This window comes from Sabethes cyaneus, chromosome 1 (assembly GCF_943734655.1).
Source record: "Sabethes cyaneus chromosome 1, idSabCyanKW18_F2, whole genome shotgun sequence".
Taxonomy (NCBI): domain Eukaryota; kingdom Metazoa; phylum Arthropoda; class Insecta; order Diptera; family Culicidae; genus Sabethes; species Sabethes cyaneus.
The window spans coordinates 12,706,179-12,730,125 of NC_071353.1; the positions used below are offsets into that span (position 1 = coordinate 12,706,179).

Below are 23,947 nucleotides of genomic sequence, written 5' to 3' on the forward strand. Positions count from 1 at the left end.
TTCTAACTTGTCAGATAACCTAAGTCTCTAAAACTGACGCCACTGTTTAGCAGTAGTTTTATAATTTCACTAGTTATTGCCACGGTCCCAATCACGAGATGAGGAAATTTTTGTACTTTTCCTTCGCTGTAGTTGAAAGCTATCCTTTTGCTAATGAAATCTGCATAATAGGAAAGATTGCCCACACTAACGAACCGAGAATCGTTCACGCCAGCAACTTCAACGTTCACCCGTAGCGCTTCAGCTGATTTTAACTCACAAGCCGGAACCATCACCAACCGGTAGGGCAGTCCAAGTCTATCATAAAAGCGTCTATACAACTCCAATGTCTCATCAAACATCCGAATCGCTTCTTCATCCTGTTTGGCAGCAAGCAACGTTTGAACGGCACTCGTTTGCGGCTTCTCGTACGAATATTGCTTTCCATTGGCTATCAGACGAATTGGCAAAACGGTAGGAAACACCAACAGCTTGGTGAGATATCCTAGGAAGCTCAGCATGCTACCTCCCCCGCACAAATGTAACCGATTCAAGGTGTGCTCCAAAGCCTCTTCTTCGTTGACCAGATACACCGAGTCGAGATCTTCTTGAGCCGCTTCCACCAGCACGGTTCGGACAAAGTCTGGATTGGAAAATAAGGTGTGACCAGCATCTTGAAACACTTCCGCACACTTAATTGGAAGGAACAGATCCATTAAAGCTGCATCTTCCTTCATATAGGTACTAGTAGAGGCGTATTCCTCTAACCATTCCTCTCCTATACCGTTTGATGCTGGTATCACATTTTGACTTTTTTCGTATAAAATGACAGCTTCTTCAGCTGGCGTTCTTTCGTGCAATTCATTCGGAATCTTTAAAAAAGTCTCCGCCACGAAGGTATCTGCCACACTGTAACTGCTCTCCCGTAGACTTTTGAGGTCGGCTTTAGCCAGAGTAGCTTGCAGTTTAAGCTGTTTGATGGTTTCCTCATTAGTTGCTTTAGCAATAAGGTCTCGAAGCTCTGTTCGGCGCGTTTCAATGTCTCTTTTACGAAGTTCCATCGAGCGATATAATTCCCACTGTTGTCTTAGAGTCTCAAAATCCAACTGATACCGGCGCAACCGTAAATTACGCTGAAGCTTTTCTATATCGGCAAACTTCGATTGAAAGTCCAAGTATGGAATCAACGGTGCGTACTGCTCTTTCGCTTTGTCGCCGGTAACGTAGAGGGCCGAAGAGAACACTCTTCTGGGAATGCCTATCGAACGGATTCGAAGCATTTCGGTTTTGGCACGAAACCTAGCACGGAGAGGACGGAAAATTATAAAGCGATGTTGGAAATTGCACCGACAGACCACAACCAAACCAAAACAAGTTTGACGTTTGTTATCAAAATTTGTTTGTATGGGTACCATGCAGGGGGCTGATATGACGTCACATTTGCGTTGCTCACATGAAAAAGGCGGCAAACGCAAAGCGATTTCACAAAACGAATTTATCTAACCATTTTTACAGTTTCATGTATTTCGCATTAATTGTCTGCCTGAAATTGGCTATGTGATGCTAAAACTTTGACTAAAATCGAACTAAAACTAACAAAATTTAACAATTTATACATCCGACTCGGTTGTCAGCTTGAGCCCATCTATGAAGCTGTCAGCTTGGGCCCGCTCTATGTTGGCTACGTTTTTTTTTGTATAGGTTGGTATTGGAAGTGTCATTCCCGTGGTACCATGCCATGTGCATTCTGACTTCAGCACACGTCAAATTCACTGCTGAATGAACTGAATGAATTGAATGAATTAAATTCATACTGCTGCAGTGCACTGCCGCTGGCAACATATCTGTCCCATGTTACAAAATACGAAGAGATAAATATGCATCCATTTTTTCAGCGGGACAAATTTTCTTTATATTTCTTAGTGTTATTTTGACGAAAATTCTCATAGTGCAAAAAACAAAAAAAAACCTTTTTTCATTTTATTATGTCTACTCTCTTTGTCAGTTTTCCTCATGTTGTGCCCTAGCCAGTTGTAAATCTGACTTCTTCCCGGTAATCTCTATAAATCGACAAAAAACCGCTTTTGAACCTTCCCTTTGTTAATGGCCACCCTATCCCCCCTTTCAGAAATCCAGCAACTTGTACAACTGCTATCGTTCCAATTGCAAGAGAAACGTACCCCTTTACCCATTTGAACCTTTCTTTCCCCTTGTAAGAGACCATCTCCCTCTTTTGTCAACCCCCCCCAGCGCTGATTCTTTTATGCCAAAATACATGTGTTTGACAAACGACGTTTAATGAAGAACAGTCCAGAAGTTTCGGAGCTATGGCGAAACATTCATATAGGGTGACTATATCGGTCCAACTAAAAATCAGGACATTTTTCGCCCAAACATGCCGACAAAGATTTACTTACTTACTTAAGTGGCGTGCTGTCATAAGACAAAGCCTGTTGTACAAAGTTTCTCCATGTAATTCGGTTGAGGGCTACCGGTCTCCAATTCCTCGGACACCGAGTACTCTCCGCCAGATCTCGCTCCACCTGGTCTAACCATCTTGCTCGCTGCGCTCCTGGTCGTCTTCCTCCTACCGGATTTGAGGCAAACACCATCTTTGCAGAGTAGTTGTCCGGCATTCTTGCAACGTGCCCTGCCCATCGTATCCGTCCAGCTTTAGCCACCTTCTGGATACTGGGTTCGCCATAGAGCTGTGCGAGTTCATGGTTCATTCTCCGCCTCCATACTCCGTTCTCCTGTATGCCGCCGAAGATCGTTCTCAGCACTCGTCGTTCGAAAACTCCGAGCACTCGCAGGTCCTCCTCGAGCATTGTCCATGTTTCATGGCCGTAGAGAACAACCGGTCTAATAAGCGTCTTGTACAGGGTGCGCTCTGTACGGGGACTTAGTCTGCTCGACCGCAATTGCTTGTGGAGCCCATAGTAAGTACGATTTCCGCTGATAATACGCGCGATAATGAATATCGTGCCCCGCGTGTTGATATCCGCTCGGTTCATAACACCTTGTAGCGCTATGTTGAACAGCAGGCATGAAAGACCATCACTTTGACGAAGCCCTCTGTGGGCTTCGAATGAACTTGACAATCCACCCGAAATCCGAACACAGCACTGTGTACCATCCATCGTAGATTTAATCAGTTTGATGAGCTGTTCTCCGGGGAAGCTGTTCTCGTCCATGATTTTCCATAGCTCTTTCCGGTCGATGGTATCATATGCGGCTTTGAAGTCAACGAACAAATGATGCGTGGGAACTCTGTATTCACGGCCCTTTTGGAGGATTTGCCGCAGTGTAAATATTTGATCCGTTGTAGACCGATCTTCGACGAAGCCGGCTTGATAAGTTCCCACAAATATATTCGCAATTGGTGATAGACGGCGGGAAATGATTTGGGACAGCACTTTATAAGCGGCATTGAGAACGGTGATCGCTCGATAGTTCTCACAGTCCAACTTGTCGCCCTTTTTATAGATCGGGCAGATAATCCCATCTTTCCACTCCTCCGGTAGCTGTTCCGTATCCCAAATTCTAACAATTAGTCGGTGTAACGGCCAGCTTTTCTGGTCCCATTTTAATAAGCTCCAACTCTGCATATTCCTGCTCTTCCAGGTAGCGCTTTTTCTCCCGAAAGATTTGGTTTCGCTGCATCTTCTTCTGTTTGTGTCTTTTCACGTTCTGACGTGTGGCTTTGCGCATATTGGCCGCCCGCACAGCGTTCTCATCCATCACCCTCCTACATTAATCGTCAAACCAATCGTTCCGTTGATTACGGGCCACATGCCCGATGGAGCTCTCCGCTACACTGCTGATAGCTGTTTTGATAGTGTTCCAACAGTCCTCGAGAGGGGCTTCGTCCAGCTCGTCCTCTTCGCGCAGCGTAGTTTGCGGCAACGTCTGGCTGCTTCAGCCGCGTGAGATCTAACCGAGGCTGGCGTCGGTACCGAATATTGTTCACAACGGAGAGTCTTGGGCGCATCTTAACCAACACTAGTCAACGTTAGCGCTTCGATAGGATCTGACGTCGAAAATGTCCGAGAAGTGTCGACTGTCGATCAAAACGTGGTCGATCTGTGATTCTGTCTGATTTGGTGACCTCCAGGTGTACTAGTGATGGATTCGGGGCTGGAAAAAGGTACTACGTACGGCCATGTTCTTGGAGGCGGTAGAGTCGATAAGTCTTAGGCCCATTTCATTGGTCCGCTGGTGTGCGCTGAACCTTCCAATCACCGGTTTGTATTCCTCCTCCTGGCCGACCTGAGCATACAAATCCCCGATGACGATCTTGATATCATGTTTTGGACAGCGGTCGTATTCACTATCCAACTGCCGTAGAATTCATCCTTGTCGTCATCGGTACTTCTGAGGTGAGGGCTGTGTACGTTGATGATGCTTATATTGAAGAATCAGCCCTTGATTCTCAACCTGTATATTCGAGGATTGATTGGCCACCGCCCAATCACCCGTATCCGCATCTTGTCCATCACTATGAAAGCTGTACCCAGCTCGTGTGTGTTGCCGCAGCTCTGGTAGATGGTATGTCCATCTCTGAACGTACGTACCGTTGAGCTCTTCCAGCACACCTCCTGCAGCGCTACGACGTCGAACTTGCGGCTCTTCAATACGTCGGAGAGCATTCGAGTGCTCCCTTGGAAGTTGAGAGATCAGCAGTTCCACGTCCCGAGTTTCCAATCCATAGTCCTTTTTCGTCGCGTGGGTATATTCCGATTGTTCCAGTAAGAATTTCTTTGTTCTTCGTTCCTTGCTTTAGTATTTGTCGTGGTGACGGCTTGCAAAACCTGCTACACCAACCCCCTGTTTCGCCGGATGGCCAACGAAGCTCGAAGGAGCCTTTCCTGTCGGCATACGACCTTGGCTTCCACCGGGGTTGGTTACCCGATCTCCACCAAAGTTGCTCGTATCCCGGCTGGTACCACGAGGAGGTAGGAATAGGAGTTGCTGAATAAGAGGCTATGAACCACTGTAGGGTTTATTTTATGCCTACACGTGCACAAGGCACCGACGGTACGCATTATTCAGCCGTTTACCAGCCCAACCAAACACATACACGTAGCTAATTAGGCATTGGTTTGCTCTATGAAAATCACTACAATGGAAACTAAACAAAGGTCTTTTTGGCCATGTATTCCTCTTCGGTTGAACCTCCTCTTTTCTCAAAGTCAGTTGGACAACTGCATTCGGTTTAAATGCAAGAGAAACGCATCCCCTTTTTTTACTTAGCCCCTTGTTAGGGCCCCCCTTTTGGCAACCGCCTAGTGCTGATTCCCTTATGTCAAGTGTGCCAAGTTTGATGAAGAACCATCAAGGCATTTCGGAGTTAGGGCCTCCCCCACTGTTATGAACCTCCACCCTGTCAATCCCCTAAATTCTGACTCCTTTATGCCATGGAACATATGTGCCAAGTTTGATGAAGAAGCGTCCAGGTGTTTCGGAGTGAGGACCTCCCCCTCTGTTATAAAGCCTCCCCCCCGTGTTGTCAACCCCTTTAGTACTCATTCGCTTATATCAAGAAACATTGCCCATCAACACCTTAGTGCTCCAGCAACCACAGTGCTGATTCCCTTATATCAAGGGAATATGTGTGCCAAGTTTGGTGGAGATAGGTCAAGGCGTTCTGGAGTTCTGGAGTTACAATCTCGAGTTTTGCAAGTTTCTGAGAAGTTCATGGATGTTTTAATATACAAATTTTCCTCACAGTAAAGTAGAAAACAACTCCCCCCACTGCTTAGCCTAATAAAATAAAGCGGATAGCATTAAAATATTCGCCATCATTACAAACCATTTCTCTGAATACCATTTTGCGGAACACCAATTCTCGGTTGACCATAACGCGGAATATAGTTTCGCAGAAAACCATTTCGCGAAAAACCATACGCGGGATGTACCATTTCACGGAAAATCTTTTCGTAGAAAGCACCATTTCGCAGGGGTGACCCAACTGAAGGAAAGTAATACAGGTCAGTAGATCTAGGAAAATAAATAAACCTAGATTGAGGTGATTTCTACGGGGGGCTGCCCTCCGCAGTGACCGGCGCTTCCGACGGCAGGTCGCCGGCAATACTCGCGGTCTTTGGCCGTCTCGCGCAGAATTATCTAATATTACTATTGATAGTTTTTGGTGGTCTTGTTATTGATTAATGTTTTATGAAAGAGTAAAATTTCTCGAGTTCGATTAGTTTTTGAGTTACGCAAAAATTTCTGTTTTATTTGTATGAGAGTCCTTATCTCTCCACCACAGAGGTGAGGGGTCTCAAACCATCATAAAAAAAATTCTTGCCTCCAAAACCCCCACATGCCAAATTTGCTTCCATTTGCTTGATTAGTTCTTTAGTTATGATGATATTTGCATTTCAAGTGTATGGGAGCCCCCCCTCTTATATGGGGGAGGGGTCATAATTCTTCTCCTAAAGAGGATAGGGGTCTCAATTCACCATAAAAAAATTATCTACAAAAACACCCACTTGCTAAATTTGGTTCCATTTGCTTGACTAGTTCACGAGTTATGCAGAAATTTGTGTTTCATTTGTATGGGAGCCGGCTCTTAGTGGAAGGAGGGGTCTCTAACCATCATAAGAACCTTCCCTGGCCCCAAAAACCCCTATATGCAACGCCGATTGGTTCAGTAGTTTTCGATTCTGTAAGGAACATACCGACAGACAGATAGACTGAAATCCATTTTTATAGGTATAGATGTAGATAGATACCGTGAAAGCACCAGTCAGTCGCCGCGCGGTTCCAATGGCCGCGCACTTGGCGATATTTTCATTACCTGCATAAAATTAGGATAAAAACATATAATGTTATGCATACAATTCTGTTGCACTTTTTCTGTTTATATTAATGCAAAATAGACAACCATGCGTCGCTCGAAGAAGCAAAGAAAAAATCTATTCGAATGAGCGATACTGCAAGACGCCACCTTTGTAGGTTTGTTGGCTGACAAACTTAAGAAAAGGGTTTTCTTGAACTTAAGAATTTCTTGGAACGCGTAGCTAAAATATTGCTCAAAAATTGAAATGAGAAGTAGGTATCGATCGAATTAAAACGTTAGACTTCAAAAAATGACAAACTGTAACGTGGGACACTTATGCTTCCACCGCACCGACAGTGACTACCATTCATAATTACTATACATTCACTACACGAAAACATTGAGGTTTGTTTCACATTTTTAATCTTTTTTGAAATTGGGTATTTAAAAAACTAACAAAAAGTCGGCGTTTATTTTAAAATGTTCTAAATGAAATAATTTTTTAACGTACTCAGGCACTTTAACATATTTTAATAGATTTTGTTGATACTTCATTAAATCAGTCATAAATGTTCTATAAGTGTTTTACCTGTGACCGTTCATGATACTATCATCCACGAATTATTCACACAATGGAAACAGAACAGATTTTTACTTTTACATGACATTATGAATGATAAGTAGGTACCTACTAATACTTGTGTTCCTGTTCCCGCAGTTTAGGCAAGCGCCACCGTCGTGCCATAATCTATCACTCAGTTGCTGTTTGCATTGGCACTTGAGCGGATTATAGATTTGTTTATGTTATCCCGCATTGATCGTTTCGAAATGACCTTCGAGGACGCAGATGATACCAGATATGTGATAAGCGGAGGACCCGAACCCAAGAACATTACCGAAGGATACGGATCGCTCGGAGCTTTTCTCAGAAACCGAATGCGTTTGAATGGCAACGATGTTGCGGTGGTAAGAGCCATTTCCATGTATAGAACGAAGGTCAATCAGATTCAATTTTGATATTCAATCCTTTCATCGATAGATTGACGGTATCTATGGCACTGAGTTGCGTTACCTGGAATTACTGGAACAAGCTTCCCGATTGGGAGAGTGCTTACGTACTCTTGCAGGGATTCAAATCGGCGATGTGGTCGGAATAGTTAGTGAAAATCGGCTGGAATTTCCACCAGTTTTGTTTGCCGCATTCTTCGTCGGAGCAACAGTGGCGCCAATAAATCTTACCTACACCGAACGTAAGTTAATCGCAGATATTTGTCGACTCACGTAGCAGTACAGTTCGTAGAAGAAAAAACAGTTGAATAGCCTATCAAACTCTTATCTATAATAGTCGCTTATCGCATAGGAAGCTTTTTATGAGTTTCATTATTAGAATAGCAACAGCTTGTAGCCTAATACTGATAAGAGTCTTTCGCACAGGTGAGATGGAACATGCATTCAATTTATCCAAACCGAAGATAATCTTTGCGTCACCATTCTCCGCCGACCGAGTGGTGGCCGCCGCCAGGAAAACCAAACACATAGAACGCATTGTTTTGTTTGGAGAGGAAAACCCTTTCGGAAACGATGTGATACTCTACAATGATTTTCAAAGCTCCGTCTCGTTCGTCAATCCATTGAATTTTTACATTCCACCGGTGAACATTGACGAACATGTGGCCTTGATTATGTGTTCCTCTGGTACGACTGGGTTACCGAAAGGAGTACAACTCACTCACGCCAACTTGCTGGCTAGCATTGCTTTGTTGAAGTTAGTCGGCTCAGGTTTGTTTGGAAATTTTTCGGCATTAATAAATACACTTTTTGTAGGGAATCGTCGCAGCTTATGGATCCCCCGCCTGGTGGAATGGTTTTGCTCGGTGTTCTGCCATGGTTTCACGCATACGGTTGCCTGACTCTGATTAACATAATTTGCAACAAGCAAAAGCTGGTCTCGCTTCCAAAATTCGAGGAGGGTCTATTTCTTAGCTGCATTGAAAACTATCGCTGCACTATGGTGTTCGTCGTTCCGCCGCTAGTCGTTTTCCTGGCCAAGCATCCGTTAGTTGACAGTTACGATCTGTCCAGTGTTGATACTCTACTGTGCGGTGCAGCTCCATTGAGCAAGGAAACGGAAGATTTAGTCAAGCAACGCTTGAACATTCGGCACGTTCGTCAAGGCTACGGAATGAGCGAAACTACGCTCGCCACTTTGGTTCAAAGTGAAGACAGTCACAAAGCTGGCAGCGTTGGAAAAGTTCAAGTGGGGACACTAGCAAAAATAATTGATCCGAAGACTGGAAAGATTTTAGGTCCAAACCAGCTCGGTGAGTTGTGCTTCAAAGGTTCACAGATCATGAAAGGGTACATCGGGAACGATCAAGCCACTCGTGAAACGATCGATCACGATGGATGGTTGCACACTGGTGATATTGGGTATTTTGATGAGGATAAAGAATTTTTTATTGTTGATCGATTAAAAGAATTGATCAAATATAAAGCCTTTCAAGTGCCACCCGCTGAAATAGAAGCGATATTGTTGACCAATCCAAAGGTGAAAGACGCAGCTGTAATTGGTTTACCAGATGAAGAAGCTGGAGAGCTTCCATTGGCATTCATCGTAAAACAAGAAGGTGTAGAAATAACCGAAGCTGAAATTAAACAGTACGTAGCCGAACGAACTTCACCGGCGAAGAGACTTCACGGAGGCGCCCGATTTATCAACGAAATACCAAAGAATTTAAGTGGAAAAATACTACGAAAAGACCTGCGAGCGATTATACAGAAGCCAAAATCGAAGCTTTAACATTTCTGCTAAACTGGAACTATTTCGGAAAATGGGAACAAGTCAGCTTATTTCAATGGTGACAATAAATTTCGGGGATTTTAATAGTCAAGTGAATTGTACTAGTAACCTTACTAAAACTTTAGTTAAGTAGTTTTGTTCATAGCTTGTTTGACGCTCTCAGGTAGCTTAGCCAGAATTTCGTCATGCGAAATTCCTTTGGCTGTACCGAGTACGCCACAAGCGTTCGGATAGCTTACGTCGCTGCCATAACGGTAGTGACGGCCCAGAATGTCTGTAAGCATTCCTCCTTGTGCCTCTAGAACTGCTTCAGGAGCGCATGTGTCCCATTTCTTACACCCTGCACTTGCAAACACATATGCGTGAGCCTTACCTTCCAAAAGTTGTAAAACTTTATACCCAGCCCCACCCACTTTTAAAATTTCGTCCGGAGAAAGTGCATCGAGTGCTGCCTGAACGACTGCATTGGAATGTGATCTGGTGGTTGTCACTATGAATCGATCCGAAGGGGCATTTTCGGGCACAAAACCACCCGTTCCGATATCTTTTACTCCCCAAATAGTACGGCCAAACTCTTTAGAATCCGTTGAGAAGTACGGTTGATGAATTATTCCACCCACAGCTCTATCATTTACCGAAATACCTATGAGTACCGTGACACGTTCCAAAAAGCCTTGCGTGTATTCACCAGTTCCATCCAGCGGATCAACCCAAATAACCAAATCTGATTCCTTAACTTGCCTCAGCGCATCCGGACAGGTATTGCGTTCCAAAAATTCTGAATTGAAATCGGAAATAATCCAATCGTCTGGGACCTACGATGTACGTCAATCGGAATATTTTCAACAATCGTAAAAAATCGCTTGTTTCGCAGCACTCACCTTGAGATCACTGGACCCTTCCTCGCCAATGATGGTTACACCGGGAAACAACTTCGTCAGCGAAGCAACAATGCATCGTTGTGCCGATCGATCCGCCTCCGTCTGCAAGTCATCTTTGCCCTTCTCGACAATGCCCAAATCGCCCTTGGCCATTACGTCTCGGATGATTCGACCCGCACGGCCGGCAATCTGGATCGAACTTGCCACTATCCGCATCACAAGCGGGGCGCTGACACTGGCCATCTCTGCCTGGGACTCGGCACAGTAGGTCTCCAAACAGCAAGATGATTAAGCGTGATAAGAAGGTGGCAGTCTGACTGAATCCGCAAGCCGCAACAAAATTTGAAAAAATCGCGAATGAACCAAAGAAAATCTAATGAAGGTATTTTATTTCGTGATTGAATTACACAAGAGCAACACTACCGGTAGCTATTTAAAAAATAAATTAAAATTATATTTAAACAAATTTACCAGTAAATTGGTTCGCTAATTTGAAATTTTACGAAGAATTCCAGAAAAATTTGTTCCTGAATGGATATCTGTTCTATGTGACCGCATAACAGACCTCATGAAGTAATTTGCGGTTTCGTCACTACACTAACGACTAACGAGAATGACATTAGCTGCGGGCTGCGGCTCGTTTATGTAGGAGTGAGAGTTGAGAGGGCAGCAAATAAATAGTGGAGGAGGAGATCCGGCAGTTTGAAATTTGGTGTTATTGATATTATTCCTACTGCAAACAGCCTCAGCGATGGCCCGGCTCAGGGCTGTCCTGCACTCAGTGCACCTATTTTGCTTTTTTAGCTGTAGCACCTCAGCCAAAGAAAATTCGAAAATGTTTTGTATGAGGCATTTATAGAGTCGATTGTTATCCACAAGATTGCTGAACTAAGTATTGTTCTATCTTAAGTATTTACAGCGCACTCCCAGTTCACACTGGACGGTGCACCCGGAGCGCTCTCTGCGCACCACTCAGTGTAAAGTGAGAGTGCGCCGTAAATACTTAAGATAGAGGAATACTTAGTTCAGCAATCTTATGGATAATCATCGACTCTATAAATGCCCCATAGACCTTCCCAGTTATGTGTGTATTGGTCAAGGGGTCGGACACTCAGCACATAGTGCCCCGGCACTGCAGAGATATTAAACGGCACACCTCTAAAGCCTTATAAAAATAACATTTATAGGGCTTTACACACCTCCGGTTCAATTTTACATATGAAATGGGAGCACTGCTAGTTGTCAAAATCATCTCGCACGGTTGCCAGATCTATCAGATTTTAAAGAATTTAACAAATCTTCCAGTTCGGCACTTTCGGTACAGCACCGGCACAGTTCGGTTCGTTTCAAGTCGCCTAACATAAAAACGGCTGTGCCGAGTGACCGACCCCTTGGTATTGGTGCTTGAAAATGAGGCACACAACAACAGTAAACAAAAGAGATGCATTCCTTTGTCACCAAGGTACAGAATGAGTTTCGTCTTCCGCTGGCTTAAATACCAGCAAATTTTCAAAATATGTGCTTGAATTTGGAACAGGATGAAAAATTTGACCGAAATATGTGCTCTGCAGTGTGGCAAACGGAGAAACACAACTAGTAATCGCTATTTTTCGGTTTGTTCCTCCAGCATCAGCTGTTCCCCAAAATGAGGTAAACATCATGTATATACACGCGTATTTCGTGTTCGCTAGTGTGGGTGCTTGAGCTGTCAGAAAGCTCTATACATAACATTTTCGAATTTTGAGGTGCTACAGCTAAAAAAGCAAAATAGGTGCACTGAGTGCAGGACAACCCTGGCCCAGCTGTCAAAAAATCTTTATATGTATGCGTGATATTGTCAATTGCAAGGAAAATTGTACCATCCAAAGTGCGAAATCGCTCATAAAAGTGCTATTTTGCATTAAATCGTTTCGGTATCTTCAGCGCACTTTTTCGTTATCTTCCCAGCAATAAATGCGCCGAAGAGACCGAAACGATTTAAGCTAAAATAGCACTTTTATGAGCGATTGCGCACTTATTGATTGGACAATTTTCCTTACAATTGACAATATAATACTTCATAGAGATTACTGACATTTACCGCACCCACACTTCGCCGCGTATATGTATACGCTGTTTGTTTGCATCTCCAATTTTTTTGCTGCGAAAAATTTTTCACGATACACACAAACCACTAATACTGTCGCACATTAGCAATCCTTATGAAGTATTCCACCAAGCACACATATAAAGATTTTTTGACATTAGCTGGGCCATCGCTGAGGCTGTCTGCAGTAGGAATAATTTTTGCTATTATCAAATATCAAACTCCCGGATCCTCTCCTCCATTTTTCGCTCCCCTCTCACTCCTACATAAACGATCCGCAGCTAATGTCATTCTCGTCAGTGACGAAACCGCAAATTACTTCACAGGGACTATGAGGTCTGTTGGTATCTATACCTATAAAAATGGATTTCTGTTGTCTGCCGGGATGCTCCTTATAGAATCGAAAACTATACTGAACCAATCAGCGTAGAGACCGCTCCCCCCACTAAGAGGGGGGGTCCTATGCAAATGAAACACAAATTTCTGAATAACTCGAGAACTAATCAAGCAAATGGAACAAAATTTGGCATGTGGGTGTTTTTGGAGACAAGAATTTTTTCTATAGTGAACTGAGACCCCTCCCCTATTTAGAAGGGGAATTATGACTCCTCTCCCCTTTAAGAGGGGGGGGGGGCTTCCATTCAAATGAAATACAAATTTCCCCATAACTCGAGAACTAATCAAGCAAATGGAACCATATTTGGCATGTGGGTGTTTTTGGAGGCAAGATTTTTTTCTACGATGCATTAGGACCCCTTACCTTTTTAGGAGGAGGGGTTCCCATACAAATGAAATACAAATTTTCTCAGAACTCCAGAACTAATCAAGCAAATGGAACCAAATTTAGCATTTGGGTGTTTTTGAAGGCAATTTTTTTTCTATGGTGAATTGAGACTCCTCTCCTCTTAAGAGGGGAATTATGACCCCTCTCCCCTTTAGAGGGGGGCTTCCATTCAAATGAAATATCAAATTTCTTCATAACTCGAGAACTAATCAAACAAATGGAACCAAATTTGGCATGTAAAGGTTTTTGGAGGCAAGAATTTTTTCTATGATGAATTAGGACCCCTTCCAACTTTAGGAGGGGGCGGACTCCTATACAAATAAAATACAAATTTCCTCATAATTCGAGAACTAATCAATCAATTGGAACCAAATTTGGCATGTGGCTGTTTTTGGGGGAAAGAATTTTTTCTATGGTGAATTAGGACCCCTCCCCACTTTAGGAGAGGGGGGGCAGGCTCCTATACAAATGAAATACAAATTTCCTCATAACTCCAGAACTAATCAAGCAAATGGAACCATATTTAGCATGTGGGTGTTTTTGTATAGGCAAATTTGTTTTCTATGGTGAATTGAGACCCCTCAAATAGAACAGAAATTTTCGCGTAACTCAAAAACCAATCGAACTCGAGAAATTTTAGGCTTTCATAAAGCATTAGTCAATAACAAGTACACCAGAAACTATCACTAGTAACATTATATGATTCAGGGCGAGACGAACACAGGCCGCGAGTGTTGCCGGCGACCTGCAGTCGGAAGCGCCGGTCACTGCGGGGGAGGGGGGGTGGTCAGGACAGCCCCCCGTAGAGATCACCTCTATCTAGGTTTATTTATTTTCCTAGATCTACTGACCTCAATTACTTTCCTTCAGTTGGGTCACCCCTGCGAAATGGTACTTTCTACGAAAAGATTCTCCGTGAAATGGTACATCCCGCGTAAGGTTTTACGCGAAATGGTATTCTGCGAAACTGTATATTCCGCGTTATGGTCAACCGAGAATTGGTGTTACGCAAAATGGTATACAACGAAATGGTTTGTATTGATGGCGAATATTTAAATGCTATCCGCTTTATTTTATCAGCCTAAGCAATTGGGGGAGTTGTTTTCTATTTTACTGTGAGGAAAATTTGTATATTAAAACACCCACGAACTCCTCAGAAACTTGCAAAACTCGAGATTGCGATAAAGGTCATCCGATATTCAGGATTTTTGTACAACACCAGTTTAATTTGTGGCAATACAAAGTTTGTCGGGTCAGCTACTGTGTTACCTGACTCACTGCGAAAAGCGTTCCCAAGGAACAATTTTTTTGGATAGCAGCTTATCAGACGCTTGTTCCATTGAATTTAGCTATACAATGGTTGAATAAACACTCTTAAACAAAAATGTTTGTTGGGTTGTATTCGCGGGATCGTGTTGGTTCGAAAGGTTTCGAAAAATATCGCCCTTGTTTCGAATAAAATATCGTTAATTTTGATCACTAAAAATAACGTACTTAAACGTTATATTTCATGTACCAGTAGTACGTAATAATTGTATTGTGAAACTGAATTGTTATCTATGCAACTTTTTACAAACTAAATGCAATAACAAAAGCACAACTTACAAAAAATCATTTGTTATCGATATTAACTGCATATGCGTTATAAACGAATAAAGCATATGGTTACGTTTTATTTCAATAATACGCATATTCGCAGTGAGTCAGGTAAAACAGTAGTATTAAATAAATTTTAACGAGTATTTATTGTCAATTGCAAGGAAAATTGTACCATCCAAAGTGCGATATCGCTCATAAAAGTGCTATTTTAGCTTAAATCTTTTTGGTATCTTCGGTGCACTTTTTCGTTATCTTCCAAGCAATAAGTGCGCCGAAGAGACCGAAACGATTTAAACTAAAATAGCACTTTTATGAGCGATTTCGCACTTTGGATGGTACAATATTCCATGCAATTGACAATAAATAAATGTTGCATTTTTACTTTTTTTTATTGGTGTGCAGAATATTTTGAAAAATATATCTGGCATCTCTGCTCTATTTGTTTCGCTCGGCCGTTTCGGCAGTCGACATAAGTATTTGTGCAAGACGACGACGGGTCAACTCATTCAGCTGAATAAAGTTCATTAGTTTGACCGTGAGTGAGCAGGTCCGTCTCGTGTATCTTTTCTGTCCATTATCTTTGAATCCGTGTCCTCATTAGGATCAGGAAGATTGTTATTTAGCGGTAGTATTTTGCAGCTAACTTAAATTCAATCATGTCTCGAGTTCTCGTTGGAGTCAAGCGAGTAATTGACTATGCTGTTAAGGTAAGCAGGAAGAAAATGCGGATCAGCATTCGCAGTCAAGAGATAATAGACTGATAAGCTCGACAGGCAACTAAAGCTAGCCTTGAGCTGTTACACAAGAGGGTATCGAATGTATACCTAATAATTTTTCTTTTTCGAATAAATGCCTCTGCACGTAGATTCGGGTCAAGCCGGACAAATCTGGAGTAGTGACCGAGGGAGTGAAACACTCGATGAACCCATTCGACGAAATCGCTGTTGAGGAAGCGGTCAAGATGAAAGAGAAGAAAATCGCTTCGGAAGTCGTGGCCGTTTCAGTTGGCCCAGCACAGGCACAAGAGGTGTTGCGCACGGCATTGGCAATGGGTGCAGATCGAGGCATCCATGTCGAGGTAGCCGGTAAAGACTATGATCTGCTTCAGCCGATACATGTGTCAAAGATTTTGGCCAAGCTGGCACAAGATGAGAAAGCAGATCTTGTCATTCTTGGCAAACAGGCCATCGATGACGACTGCAACCAGACCGCTCAGATGACTGCGGCGCTACTCGATTGGCCTCAAGCGACGTTCGCTTCCAAAGTGGAAAAGACGAGCGACGGTTTGACGGTCATTCGCGAGGTCGATGGCGGATTAGAAACCATCAAAACGAAGGTTCCGGCTGTAATCAGTGCCGATTTACGCCTCAACACTCCGCGGTATGCCACTTTGCCAAACATTATGAAAGCTAAGAAAAAACCGATTAAGAAATTGGCCCCGAAAGATCTCGGAGTAGACACTACACCGCGTATCGAAATCGTTTCGGTGGAGGATCCACCGGTGCGTCAGGCTGGATCAATTCTGCCCGATGTGGATACCCTCCTGGGCAAACTGCGTGACGGCGGCCACATTAAGTAACTCCGGACGGTAGTCTTTACCCGTAATAAAGTGCATTTTTTTTATTCGTTTTCTATCTGTTTATAAAACCATCAGACCGAAGGTGTTGTATTGGATTATGTTTGTAGTAGATAGCGAAATACAATCAAGAATAAAGAAAACAGAAAAATCGAGTGCTTCCTTGTATTTTGTCTGTATAGTTTATTTCTTTCGAAATGTACTTTGATCTCATGCTTTTCGCACGGTCATTAGATTGAATAACTATGATAGTGAACTTTAGCATCTACTGTTTATTGCCATTCTTTTTATATCGTGATGTTCTGCGTTCTAATAACAGTTTATTCAAACAAAGAAAATTATTCATTATTTGATTGCCCGACAGTAAAATATAATGTACCTAGGTACTTAAAAAGCAAACATTTCTCCGGAATTATGTACAAATTACGTAACGTACAGAGGAGAGCAAAACCAACTCACGGTAGGTAGGTATAAATAAATCCAATTCAAAAAACCCGCGCTATGAATATCAACTATAGCAAATTCGTTTCTATCAAATTTCTATTGTTTTGTGATAAATGATGTTTATCAGGAGCAAATAAATAAACAGTCAAAAAATGTCATCAAATGGGTAGCTCTTTTACAGCCTAAGCAGCAGTTATAATTGACCGCTACTTTTAGGCTATCAAATTTAAAGGTAATGCATTTTCACAGATAAATGCGAATGTTACAGCACGACATTCTGTATATAAAATGCCAATATCAAAGCGTAAAATTTCAACTGCAGCAGCTCTAATTTAATTTAGTGAGATATTACTCGTGTTCACCTAATTTAATAGGTACCCATGTTATTGACTATTTTCGATAGAATCTGATTCGATCGAGTCAATCGCCCATTTAGATTTGATTGGCGTATTTCAATGGACACAACAGTTAGCATGTTGGCTAATGCAAAAAAGCAATTACCTAGTAGAATAATTAGCAATTTGGCTCAGTACTCCTGAAACAGGCTATTCAAATCGTCATCGATATTAACCGGCAATGGCCAACACCGTTTTTTGTGTTTACTGAACATAGCATCGTCGCTGAATCGTTTCAAGCAGGTCTCACAGCGGAAAGGTTTCTCGCCTGTATGGATGCTGAAAGCAGAAAAAATTCGTTCGTTTCGTTTTTTTGTCCAGCCTACAGTGGATTTGTTTTTACCACAAACAACAAAAACTTACCGGCGATGGATAACCATTTGATCCTTGCGCATAAACGTCTTCTGACATATGTCGCACTGAAACTGTTTACCATGCGTATGCATAAGGACATGCTTTCGCAAAGCTGCCTTGGTTTTGTACGATTTATTTATACACAGCCGGCAGTCATACTTGCGCACTTCGCTGTGTTTGTTTTCCACGTGATTCTGCAATCGCTGGATAGTGGGGTTGCGCAATCCACAATAACTGCAGGCATATTTGTCGGTGTGGACCTCCTTATGGTGACTTAGATGTTGTTGACTGAGAAAAGTTCGTGGACAATCTGGACACTGCACGTATGGGTAATCCTGGTCTGCATGTTCCTCTCGAATATGATCAATTAGCTCGTTTGATTTATTATGTTGCCGCTTACAGAGTTTGCAAGTCAAGTGATATGGTTTAAACTGTACCACTGGTACGGGTTTATTGCGATGAACTGTCTGCCTGTGGATGTAGAGTGCGTGGTAATTTTTGAACGACGCACGGCATTCCTGGCAGATATGTGGATTTATGCCATCATGAACTATGCTAATGTGATTGCGAAGCTCAAGTGCTCGTCGGAAAGTAGCGTCACATTTATCGCAATTATGTGGTTTTTCTTTAGTATGAACTAGCATGTGTCTTTCTAGGCTAGACATGGCCGTAAATGTTTTACCACAAATATTACAAGTGGGAGCTTTGCGATTTTCATGTTTCATTTTGATATGATGCATAAGTTTACTCTGGCATTTGAATATTTTGTTACAACTGTTACAAGGGAATGTTGACTTGTCTATGTTGCAGTTATTTCCAATACCTTGAGTCTTGTATTCATCATCTAACACCTCGTGTCGACTAAGATGTCGGTTAAATACTATCACATGAGAAAAATCTTGTAAGCATTCATTGCAATTGTAGCCATCTTTTGTGGCGTGTTCAACTGCTAGATGCGATAGCAGTTCGGTAGCATTTGGAAAAATCGTTGCACAAATGTAGCACTTTTTCCCATGCATAGCTTTCAATCTGTTTGATTTTTGTTTTTTTCTTGCTATATTTCCTTTGCTATCCTTATTTTGTGGGTTTATCAATTGCGATACTGACAGTGCTTGAGATTCCCGCTGCTTCGAAACATTTTCTACGTCGTCATTTGGCAAGTCATATTCTTCCTCTATGAAAGCATCGACAGAAGGATGCTCTAAGGTAAAGTTATTATGAATTTCTAGAGCAGTCGTCTGTGCGATGTCTATCAAATCTTTAAATTGTTTCTCTGCTTTAACAAAGGACGTACGAATAGTTAGCAAAATCTCAAACCTTGCCAGACATTGGATACATATTAAGGGTAGAAAGTCCTCATCTCGAAGATTTATGTCCAGTGCTTCAGCCATTTCAGCAGCGATCGATTTCCCCCCAAGAGTATCAGTTACTGAAACCATTTCAACTGCAGGATAAAACTTTAGACACATCCGGCAGCTACCTACTTCTATGTAGCCCACGGTGCTACAAAATAAAATAAAAATGATCATTTAACCAGGAATGCTTATTATAGAACCACATACCAATGTGTAAACAGGGTCGGTTCCTGGTAGTAAAATTCATCCGGTTGTGGTTGGTCTGGTCCGGTAGCAAAATGCTGCTCACAAATTTCATATTGATAGAGCTCCTGTTCGTCGATGTTTTCCAGTTCACACCCAGAACCGACTTGGATGGCTTCATGCCACCGTCCCGATAGTATCCCATTGCGCGGAAAGAGTTTGAAACTTCCTTCTGTTGTTCCACAGGTTGGCACGATACATGGCATGGCAATTGAAACTTCTATTTGAAATTTCAAATAGAGTACTTCATTAGTTTACAAAAAATGCGTAACACGAAAAGTTTTACAAAAACAAACCACTATAAATATTTTTATCTAAACAAACTCTGCCACCATCTATGTACTAAACACCAGAGATGCCAGGTGATTTTTTGAAAAGTCTTCACGAGTCAAGGAAAAATGTCTTCATTTGTCTGCTTTCGGCTTTCCGCCCATTGAAATTGCATGGTGAAGACATGTCTTCACATGTCTTCAAGTGAAGACATTTCACTTTTTTGTAACAAAAATGTCTTCAAAATGAAGACATGTCTTCACTTCTGGCATCTCTGCTAAACACACATGGAAGTCTACACGCTAAGAATCGGTTACTTTTTAATGGGTAAAATTTGACCCATTTCGCACTTCATGTTCTTCCCCCAAAACTAAGTACCATGTTAAATACCCACCGGCTGGTTAATTTAATATAAGCTGTTCTTAAAAAAAAGTAATTTTTACTCATAATAAGATGCATTCACAGTTCTCAAAAATGAGTATTTTTTGCGCAATACCAGTTGCACTGCCAGTTCTTAAAAATAGGTATTTTTTGCGCATTAAAAGATGAATTAACAGTTCTTAAAAGTGGGTATTTTTTGCGCAATTTTAAATTTTATTAAAGAAACTCGAAATTAGGTACTTTTTCCGCAGTTTTAAGTAATAATATATAGTAATAAGTAATAATATATATAATAATAAGTAATAATATATATATGTGTATGAGTTTGTTAAAATGAATCAACCGAATAAACCACCCCATCGCACAGTGATCCAAAATGTCCAAAATTGTAAAAAACCGGACATTAGGATTTGGGTAAAAAATGCGTAATTTTTCAACAGTGGGTATTTATCTTTGGAGAATTGTATTAATAAAATATAGCGCATCTTTCTGCACTATTTGGGTGACGCTAAATTCATACTTCTGTTTTTTAAATACAGTGAATAATTTTTGACGAAGGACTATACGTCTTTAATAGTCCATGTCCATGCCATATACGAAAGCAAAGATAATCGTGGACCGAAAAAGTGTTTAGATTCTGAGCGCTTATATGCAGCCAATTCTGAATATATTTTCATGGTTCGCATATTTACCGTTCGAACCACAAAAAAATGTGCCTTTCCAAGGGGTCGGTCACTTGGCACAGCCGTTTTTATGTTAGGCGACTTGAAACCAGCCGAACTGTGCCGATGCTGTACCGAAAGTGCCGAACTGGAAGATTTGTTAAATTCGTTATAATCTGATAGATCTAGCAACTGTGCGATATGATTTTGACAACTGGCCGTGCTCCCATTTCATATCTATAAAATTGATCCGGAGGGGTGTAAAGCCCTATAAATGTTATTTTTATAAGGCTTTAGAGGTGTGCCGCTTGATATCTCTGCAGTGCCGCGGCACTATGTGCTGAGTGTGCGACCCCTTGGGCCAACCTAACATAGTGCAGAAATATGCGCCATATTTTAATAATAAACTTCTCCAAAGACCATCTTTGGAAAATTACGCATTTTTATTTACCCAAATGCTTGTATTTATCTGTTTTTACGGTTTGGAACAGCCGTATATGAAACTGAAGGGTAAAGATGCGGCTAACATCTTTTTACGCTTCCTACACGTCCGACACAAAAAGAAAAAAAGCAAAGAAAAATTTTGTTCGAGCGCTTACCAATACATATTCATCCGAGGCTGAAGTTAGAGCGGGCTACTCACAAATACATTTGGTCCGAGGCAAAGTTTGTTATGGGTAGAGTGACTATATACAGAGTGGCGACAATGTCAAAATTGGAATGATAATTATCTGTCAGTGTCATTCCAATCGAGCAGACAACCTATCCAACGCGTATGCAGGAAAGAGAAAGAAAAACCTAGGATAAACCGCATTGCATACATTTGGGATGACTTGGCGCCACTCTGTATATAGTCATTCTAGTATGGGCTATATAGATGAGATGTTGGCTACACGAAAAATGTATGGGAATGACATTTGTGACAGTGGGGTGGTTTGGAACAACTGTGCATCTGCAGGCCATTCGCCACCAACCAAGCCACCAACATCACATCGCGAGTGAATGAAATATTTAGCATTTCATTTTGCATTTCATCGTCACTTCATTTCAGATTTCACTCTTATCGATCTGTCGACATGACATGTTGCTGTTGTCACCACACTCACCACACCATAGTCACGGTTGCTCTCTGTCGGTATAGGCACTCTAGCTTTCCGTTTGTTGTTTTGACATCTCCTTCTCCTCCATCATTTATTCGTTGTTTTAATTTAAATCAGGTCTGTTAGTTTGTTAGAGTACTTAAAATCCTCAATATACACATTATTTAAATAAGATTAGAATCAAGTCATGCCCTGTTGTGTACCTACATGTCTCCGAGGGGACGAAAGAATGTCATCGTTTCCCAGTGACAACGTACTTGCCAAAAGATGGTTCGAAGCAATCGAGTTTGGATGTGGATATCCGATGAACGTTGCCGAGGACGATTGCCATCCGGAAATATGCAGTTATCATTTTACACAACCCAACCCTTACAGCTACGAAGAACCATCTAGATTCATAGACGGGTGAGCAAAATGTTATATCGTTGAATAAATCGTAATAAAATTATTTTATCTTTTAGTGACGGAACCAGTACGCAAATTGGTAGTTGCAGGATGTGCCTAACATTTCATGCGAGCAAAGATATGGTAGCTATTGCAGGTACCGTGGCTGACCGTCCAATCGCATCTCTACTTGATACTATGGGTATAAATTTTCTCGAGGATGACTTTCTACAACTAATTTGCGTGACCTGTCTGGCTCGGCTAGAAATGTTTACGTTTCTTCATACTAAGGTTGCCCAATCCGAGCTAGAATTTCAACATTTGTTAGAAAAAAGTCAGGATATAGTGCTGCATACCGACATTAAACCGGAGGAGGTTCCATTCGTTGATATAATTAAGGAAGAAATATTGCTGGAATCGGAAATAAGCATCAAAGATGTTAGTGATGACGAGTACATTCCAATGGATCAAGAGGAAGAGAGTTCAAGTTTGACAGTGAAACGAGAAAAAAAATCTTCCAAGTCCCATTCTAAAAGCGTACCAAATGTTAGTTTACAGGAAAAAATAGAACGAAGCTGCTATATATGCGATACGATCCATCCGGATGTAAGCCAGCTGCTGATTCATCTCACGAAAAGTCACAGCTCGGAAATGGGATATCGATGCGACGAATGCTCGCTGGATATACCTTTGGTATATGCGTATAACCGTCATCTCAGCCGGCACAATGAATTGCGAATGAGATTCCAGTGCAGTATGTGTTCGTTACGGTTCTCAAGCGATTTTCGGGTTAAGATTCACGAAAATAAAGTACATGGTGCAAATCACAACGTAAAACCAGTTGTGACTAAATTGCGGGAAGTGATTTGCGATCAATGCGGAAAAGTTAGCGACAGCCGCAGGATTAAAGATCATATCCAAGAAGTACATCAAAGGGACAGCCTGCCAAAGTGTGATATATGTCAGAAGATATTTACGACGAAGCGAAGCCTCGAGCGGCACATGCTACTGCATTCAAACACAAAACCTTATAGTTGTGATCAGTGTGATGCAACATTTCGACGTTTACTTGACTACCGTCACCACAAAAGCAAAGTACACGATGGCGTTAATCCACACGTTTGCCCCGAGTGCAATGAAGAATTTAAAAGCTACCATCAGTTGTACGTTCACAAGCAAGGGGTTCATTATAAAAAGGTTCCAAAATCTATGCTTAGTGCCTACAGACAGAACAAACAGTACGAAGTTTGCAAGATTTGTCGGTCACAATTTGCAAAAGGTAGTGAACTGATGCAACATATTCGCAGCGAACATGTAGTCGAACAGTACCCGGTACTGAAATGTCCTCACTGTATAAAAACTTTCATATTACCATCACGGCTGTCGGCCCACAAGGCAATTCATTCGGATAGGTATGCCTGTAAAGAGTGCGGCGTTGGACATATCGACAAAAAGAAGCTTCAATATCACATGGATCTCAAACACCCGGACGGTCGCGTGTATGCCTGTTCCACTTGCTCTACAACGTTTACCAGTTTGAATCAGCTTAACGAGCACAGTGTCATTCACACCAAGGGAAAACGCTTCCAGTGTGAATTTTGTACGAAGTCTTTCCTGCGAAGGTTTCAACTGGTGATTCATACGCGGTAGGATTTTCCGCTGTTTGACGTTTTGAAACCCCTTTTTTCACATAGAACTTTCCTTTTTTAGAACACACACAGGCGAGAAACCTTTCGAGTGCAGTGGTTGTTTGAAACGATTCGGCGACGATGGAACGTTTTCCAAGCACAAAAAAACTTGCCGTGCGCTGCAGAGCCAATAATAATTTTGCTTAAGGTATTTATATGTTTTGAAACGAACGATATTGTCT

The 23,947-nt window shown here is 41.9% G+C and overlaps 6 protein-coding genes across 6 annotated transcripts; 3 read left to right on the forward strand and 3 right to left on the reverse strand.

Moving 5' to 3' along the window:
• Positions 1–2: 2 nt before the first annotated feature.
• Positions 3–1,293, reverse strand: LOC128738205 (serine--tRNA synthetase-like protein Slimp). Its single transcript, XM_053833168.1, has one exon. The coding sequence runs from the start codon at positions 1,257–1,259 to the stop codon at positions 3–5; it is 1,257 nt and encodes a 418-aa protein (XP_053689143.1). The 5' UTR covers positions 1,260–1,293.
• Positions 1,294–7,485: 6,192 nt separating this feature from the next.
• LOC128732670 (uncharacterized) lies at positions 7,486–9,646 on the forward strand. Its single transcript, XM_053825960.1, has 4 exons — positions 7,486–7,729; positions 7,803–8,013; positions 8,198–8,528; positions 8,588–9,646. Exons 1-4 carry the CDS (start codon positions 7,565–7,567, stop codon positions 9,561–9,563), a joined length of 1,683 nt encoding a protein of 560 aa, XP_053681935.1. The 5' UTR covers positions 7,486–7,564; the 3' UTR covers positions 9,564–9,646.
• Positions 9,623–10,765, reverse strand: LOC128732675 (3'(2'),5'-bisphosphate nucleotidase 1). Its single transcript, XM_053825964.1, has 2 exons — positions 10,445–10,765; positions 9,623–10,378 (listed from the first exon to the last, which is right to left on the reverse strand). The coding sequence occupies exons 1-2, from the start codon at positions 10,685–10,687 to the stop codon at positions 9,689–9,691; spliced, it is 933 nt and encodes a 310-aa protein (XP_053681939.1). The 5' UTR covers positions 10,688–10,765; the 3' UTR covers positions 9,623–9,688.
• Positions 10,766–15,407: 4,642 nt separating this feature from the next.
• LOC128743823 (electron transfer flavoprotein subunit beta) lies at positions 15,408–16,649 on the forward strand. Its single transcript, XM_053840506.1, has 2 exons — positions 15,408–15,620; positions 15,779–16,649. Exons 1-2 carry the CDS (start codon positions 15,570–15,572, stop codon positions 16,490–16,492), a joined length of 765 nt encoding a protein of 254 aa, XP_053696481.1. The 5' UTR covers positions 15,408–15,569; the 3' UTR covers positions 16,493–16,649.
• Positions 16,650–16,772: 123 nt separating this feature from the next.
• LOC128745136 (zinc finger protein 345-like) lies at positions 16,773–19,495 on the reverse strand. Its single transcript, XM_053842131.1, has 3 exons — positions 19,245–19,495; positions 17,692–19,185; positions 16,773–17,607 (listed from the first exon to the last, which is right to left on the reverse strand). The coding sequence occupies exons 1-3, from the start codon at positions 19,484–19,486 to the stop codon at positions 17,460–17,462; spliced, it is 1,884 nt and encodes a 627-aa protein (XP_053698106.1). The 5' UTR covers positions 19,487–19,495; the 3' UTR covers positions 16,773–17,459.
• A 2,367-nt stretch (positions 19,496–21,862) lies between these two features.
• On the forward strand, positions 21,863–23,899 carry LOC128738212 (zinc finger protein 420-like). Its single transcript, XM_053833182.1, has 3 exons — positions 21,863–22,098; positions 22,155–23,723; positions 23,788–23,899. Exons 1-3 carry the CDS (start codon positions 21,881–21,883, stop codon positions 23,897–23,899), a joined length of 1,899 nt encoding a protein of 632 aa, XP_053689157.1. The 5' UTR covers positions 21,863–21,880.
• The last annotated feature ends 48 nt before the right edge of the window (positions 23,900–23,947 follow it).

Coding starts and splice junctions, on each gene's coding strand:
- LOC128738205 (XM_053833168.1), bottom strand. CDS start 1,259: ATGCTTCGAATCCGTTCGATAGGCATTCCCAGAAGAGTGTTCTCTTCG.
- LOC128732670 (XM_053825960.1), top strand. CDS start 7,565: ATGTTATCCCGCATTGATCGTTTCGAAATGACCTTCGAGGACGCAGAT. Junction 7,730..7,802: donor ATGGCAACGATGTTGCGGTG/GTAAGAGCCATT, acceptor TTTCATCGATAG/ATTGACGGTATCTATGGCAC. Junction 8,014..8,197: donor AAATCTTACCTACACCGAAC/GTAAGTTAATCG, acceptor TCTTTCGCACAG/GTGAGATGGAACATGCATTC.
- LOC128732675 (XM_053825964.1), bottom strand. CDS start 10,687: ATGGCCAGTGTCAGCGCCCCGCTTGTGATGCGGATAGTGGCAAGTTCG. Junction 10,379..10,444: donor AAGGGTCCAGTGATCTCAAG/GTGAGTGCTGCG, acceptor CGTACATCGTAG/GTCCCAGACGATTGGATTAT.
- LOC128743823 (XM_053840506.1), top strand. CDS start 15,570: ATGTCTCGAGTTCTCGTTGGAGTCAAGCGAGTAATTGACTATGCTGTT. Junction 15,621..15,778: donor TAATTGACTATGCTGTTAAG/GTAAGCAGGAAG, acceptor CTCTGCACGTAG/ATTCGGGTCAAGCCGGACAA.
- LOC128745136 (XM_053842131.1), bottom strand. CDS start 19,486: ATGCCATGTATCGTGCCAACCTGTGGAACAACAGAAGGAAGTTTCAAA. Junction 19,186..19,244: donor CCGACCCTGTTTACACATTG/GTATGTGGTTCT, acceptor TTTATTTTGTAG/CACCGTGGGCTACATAGAAG. Junction 17,608..17,691: donor CAAATGGTTATCCATCGCCG/GTAAGTTTTTGT, acceptor TTCTGCTTTCAG/CATCCATACAGGCGAGAAAC.
- LOC128738212 (XM_053833182.1), top strand. CDS start 21,881: ATGCCCTGTTGTGTACCTACATGTCTCCGAGGGGACGAAAGAATGTCA. Junction 22,099..22,154: donor CCATCTAGATTCATAGACGG/GTGAGCAAAATG, acceptor TTTATCTTTTAG/TGACGGAACCAGTACGCAAA. Junction 23,724..23,787: donor CAACTGGTGATTCATACGCG/GTAGGATTTTCC, acceptor TTCCTTTTTTAG/AACACACACAGGCGAGAAAC.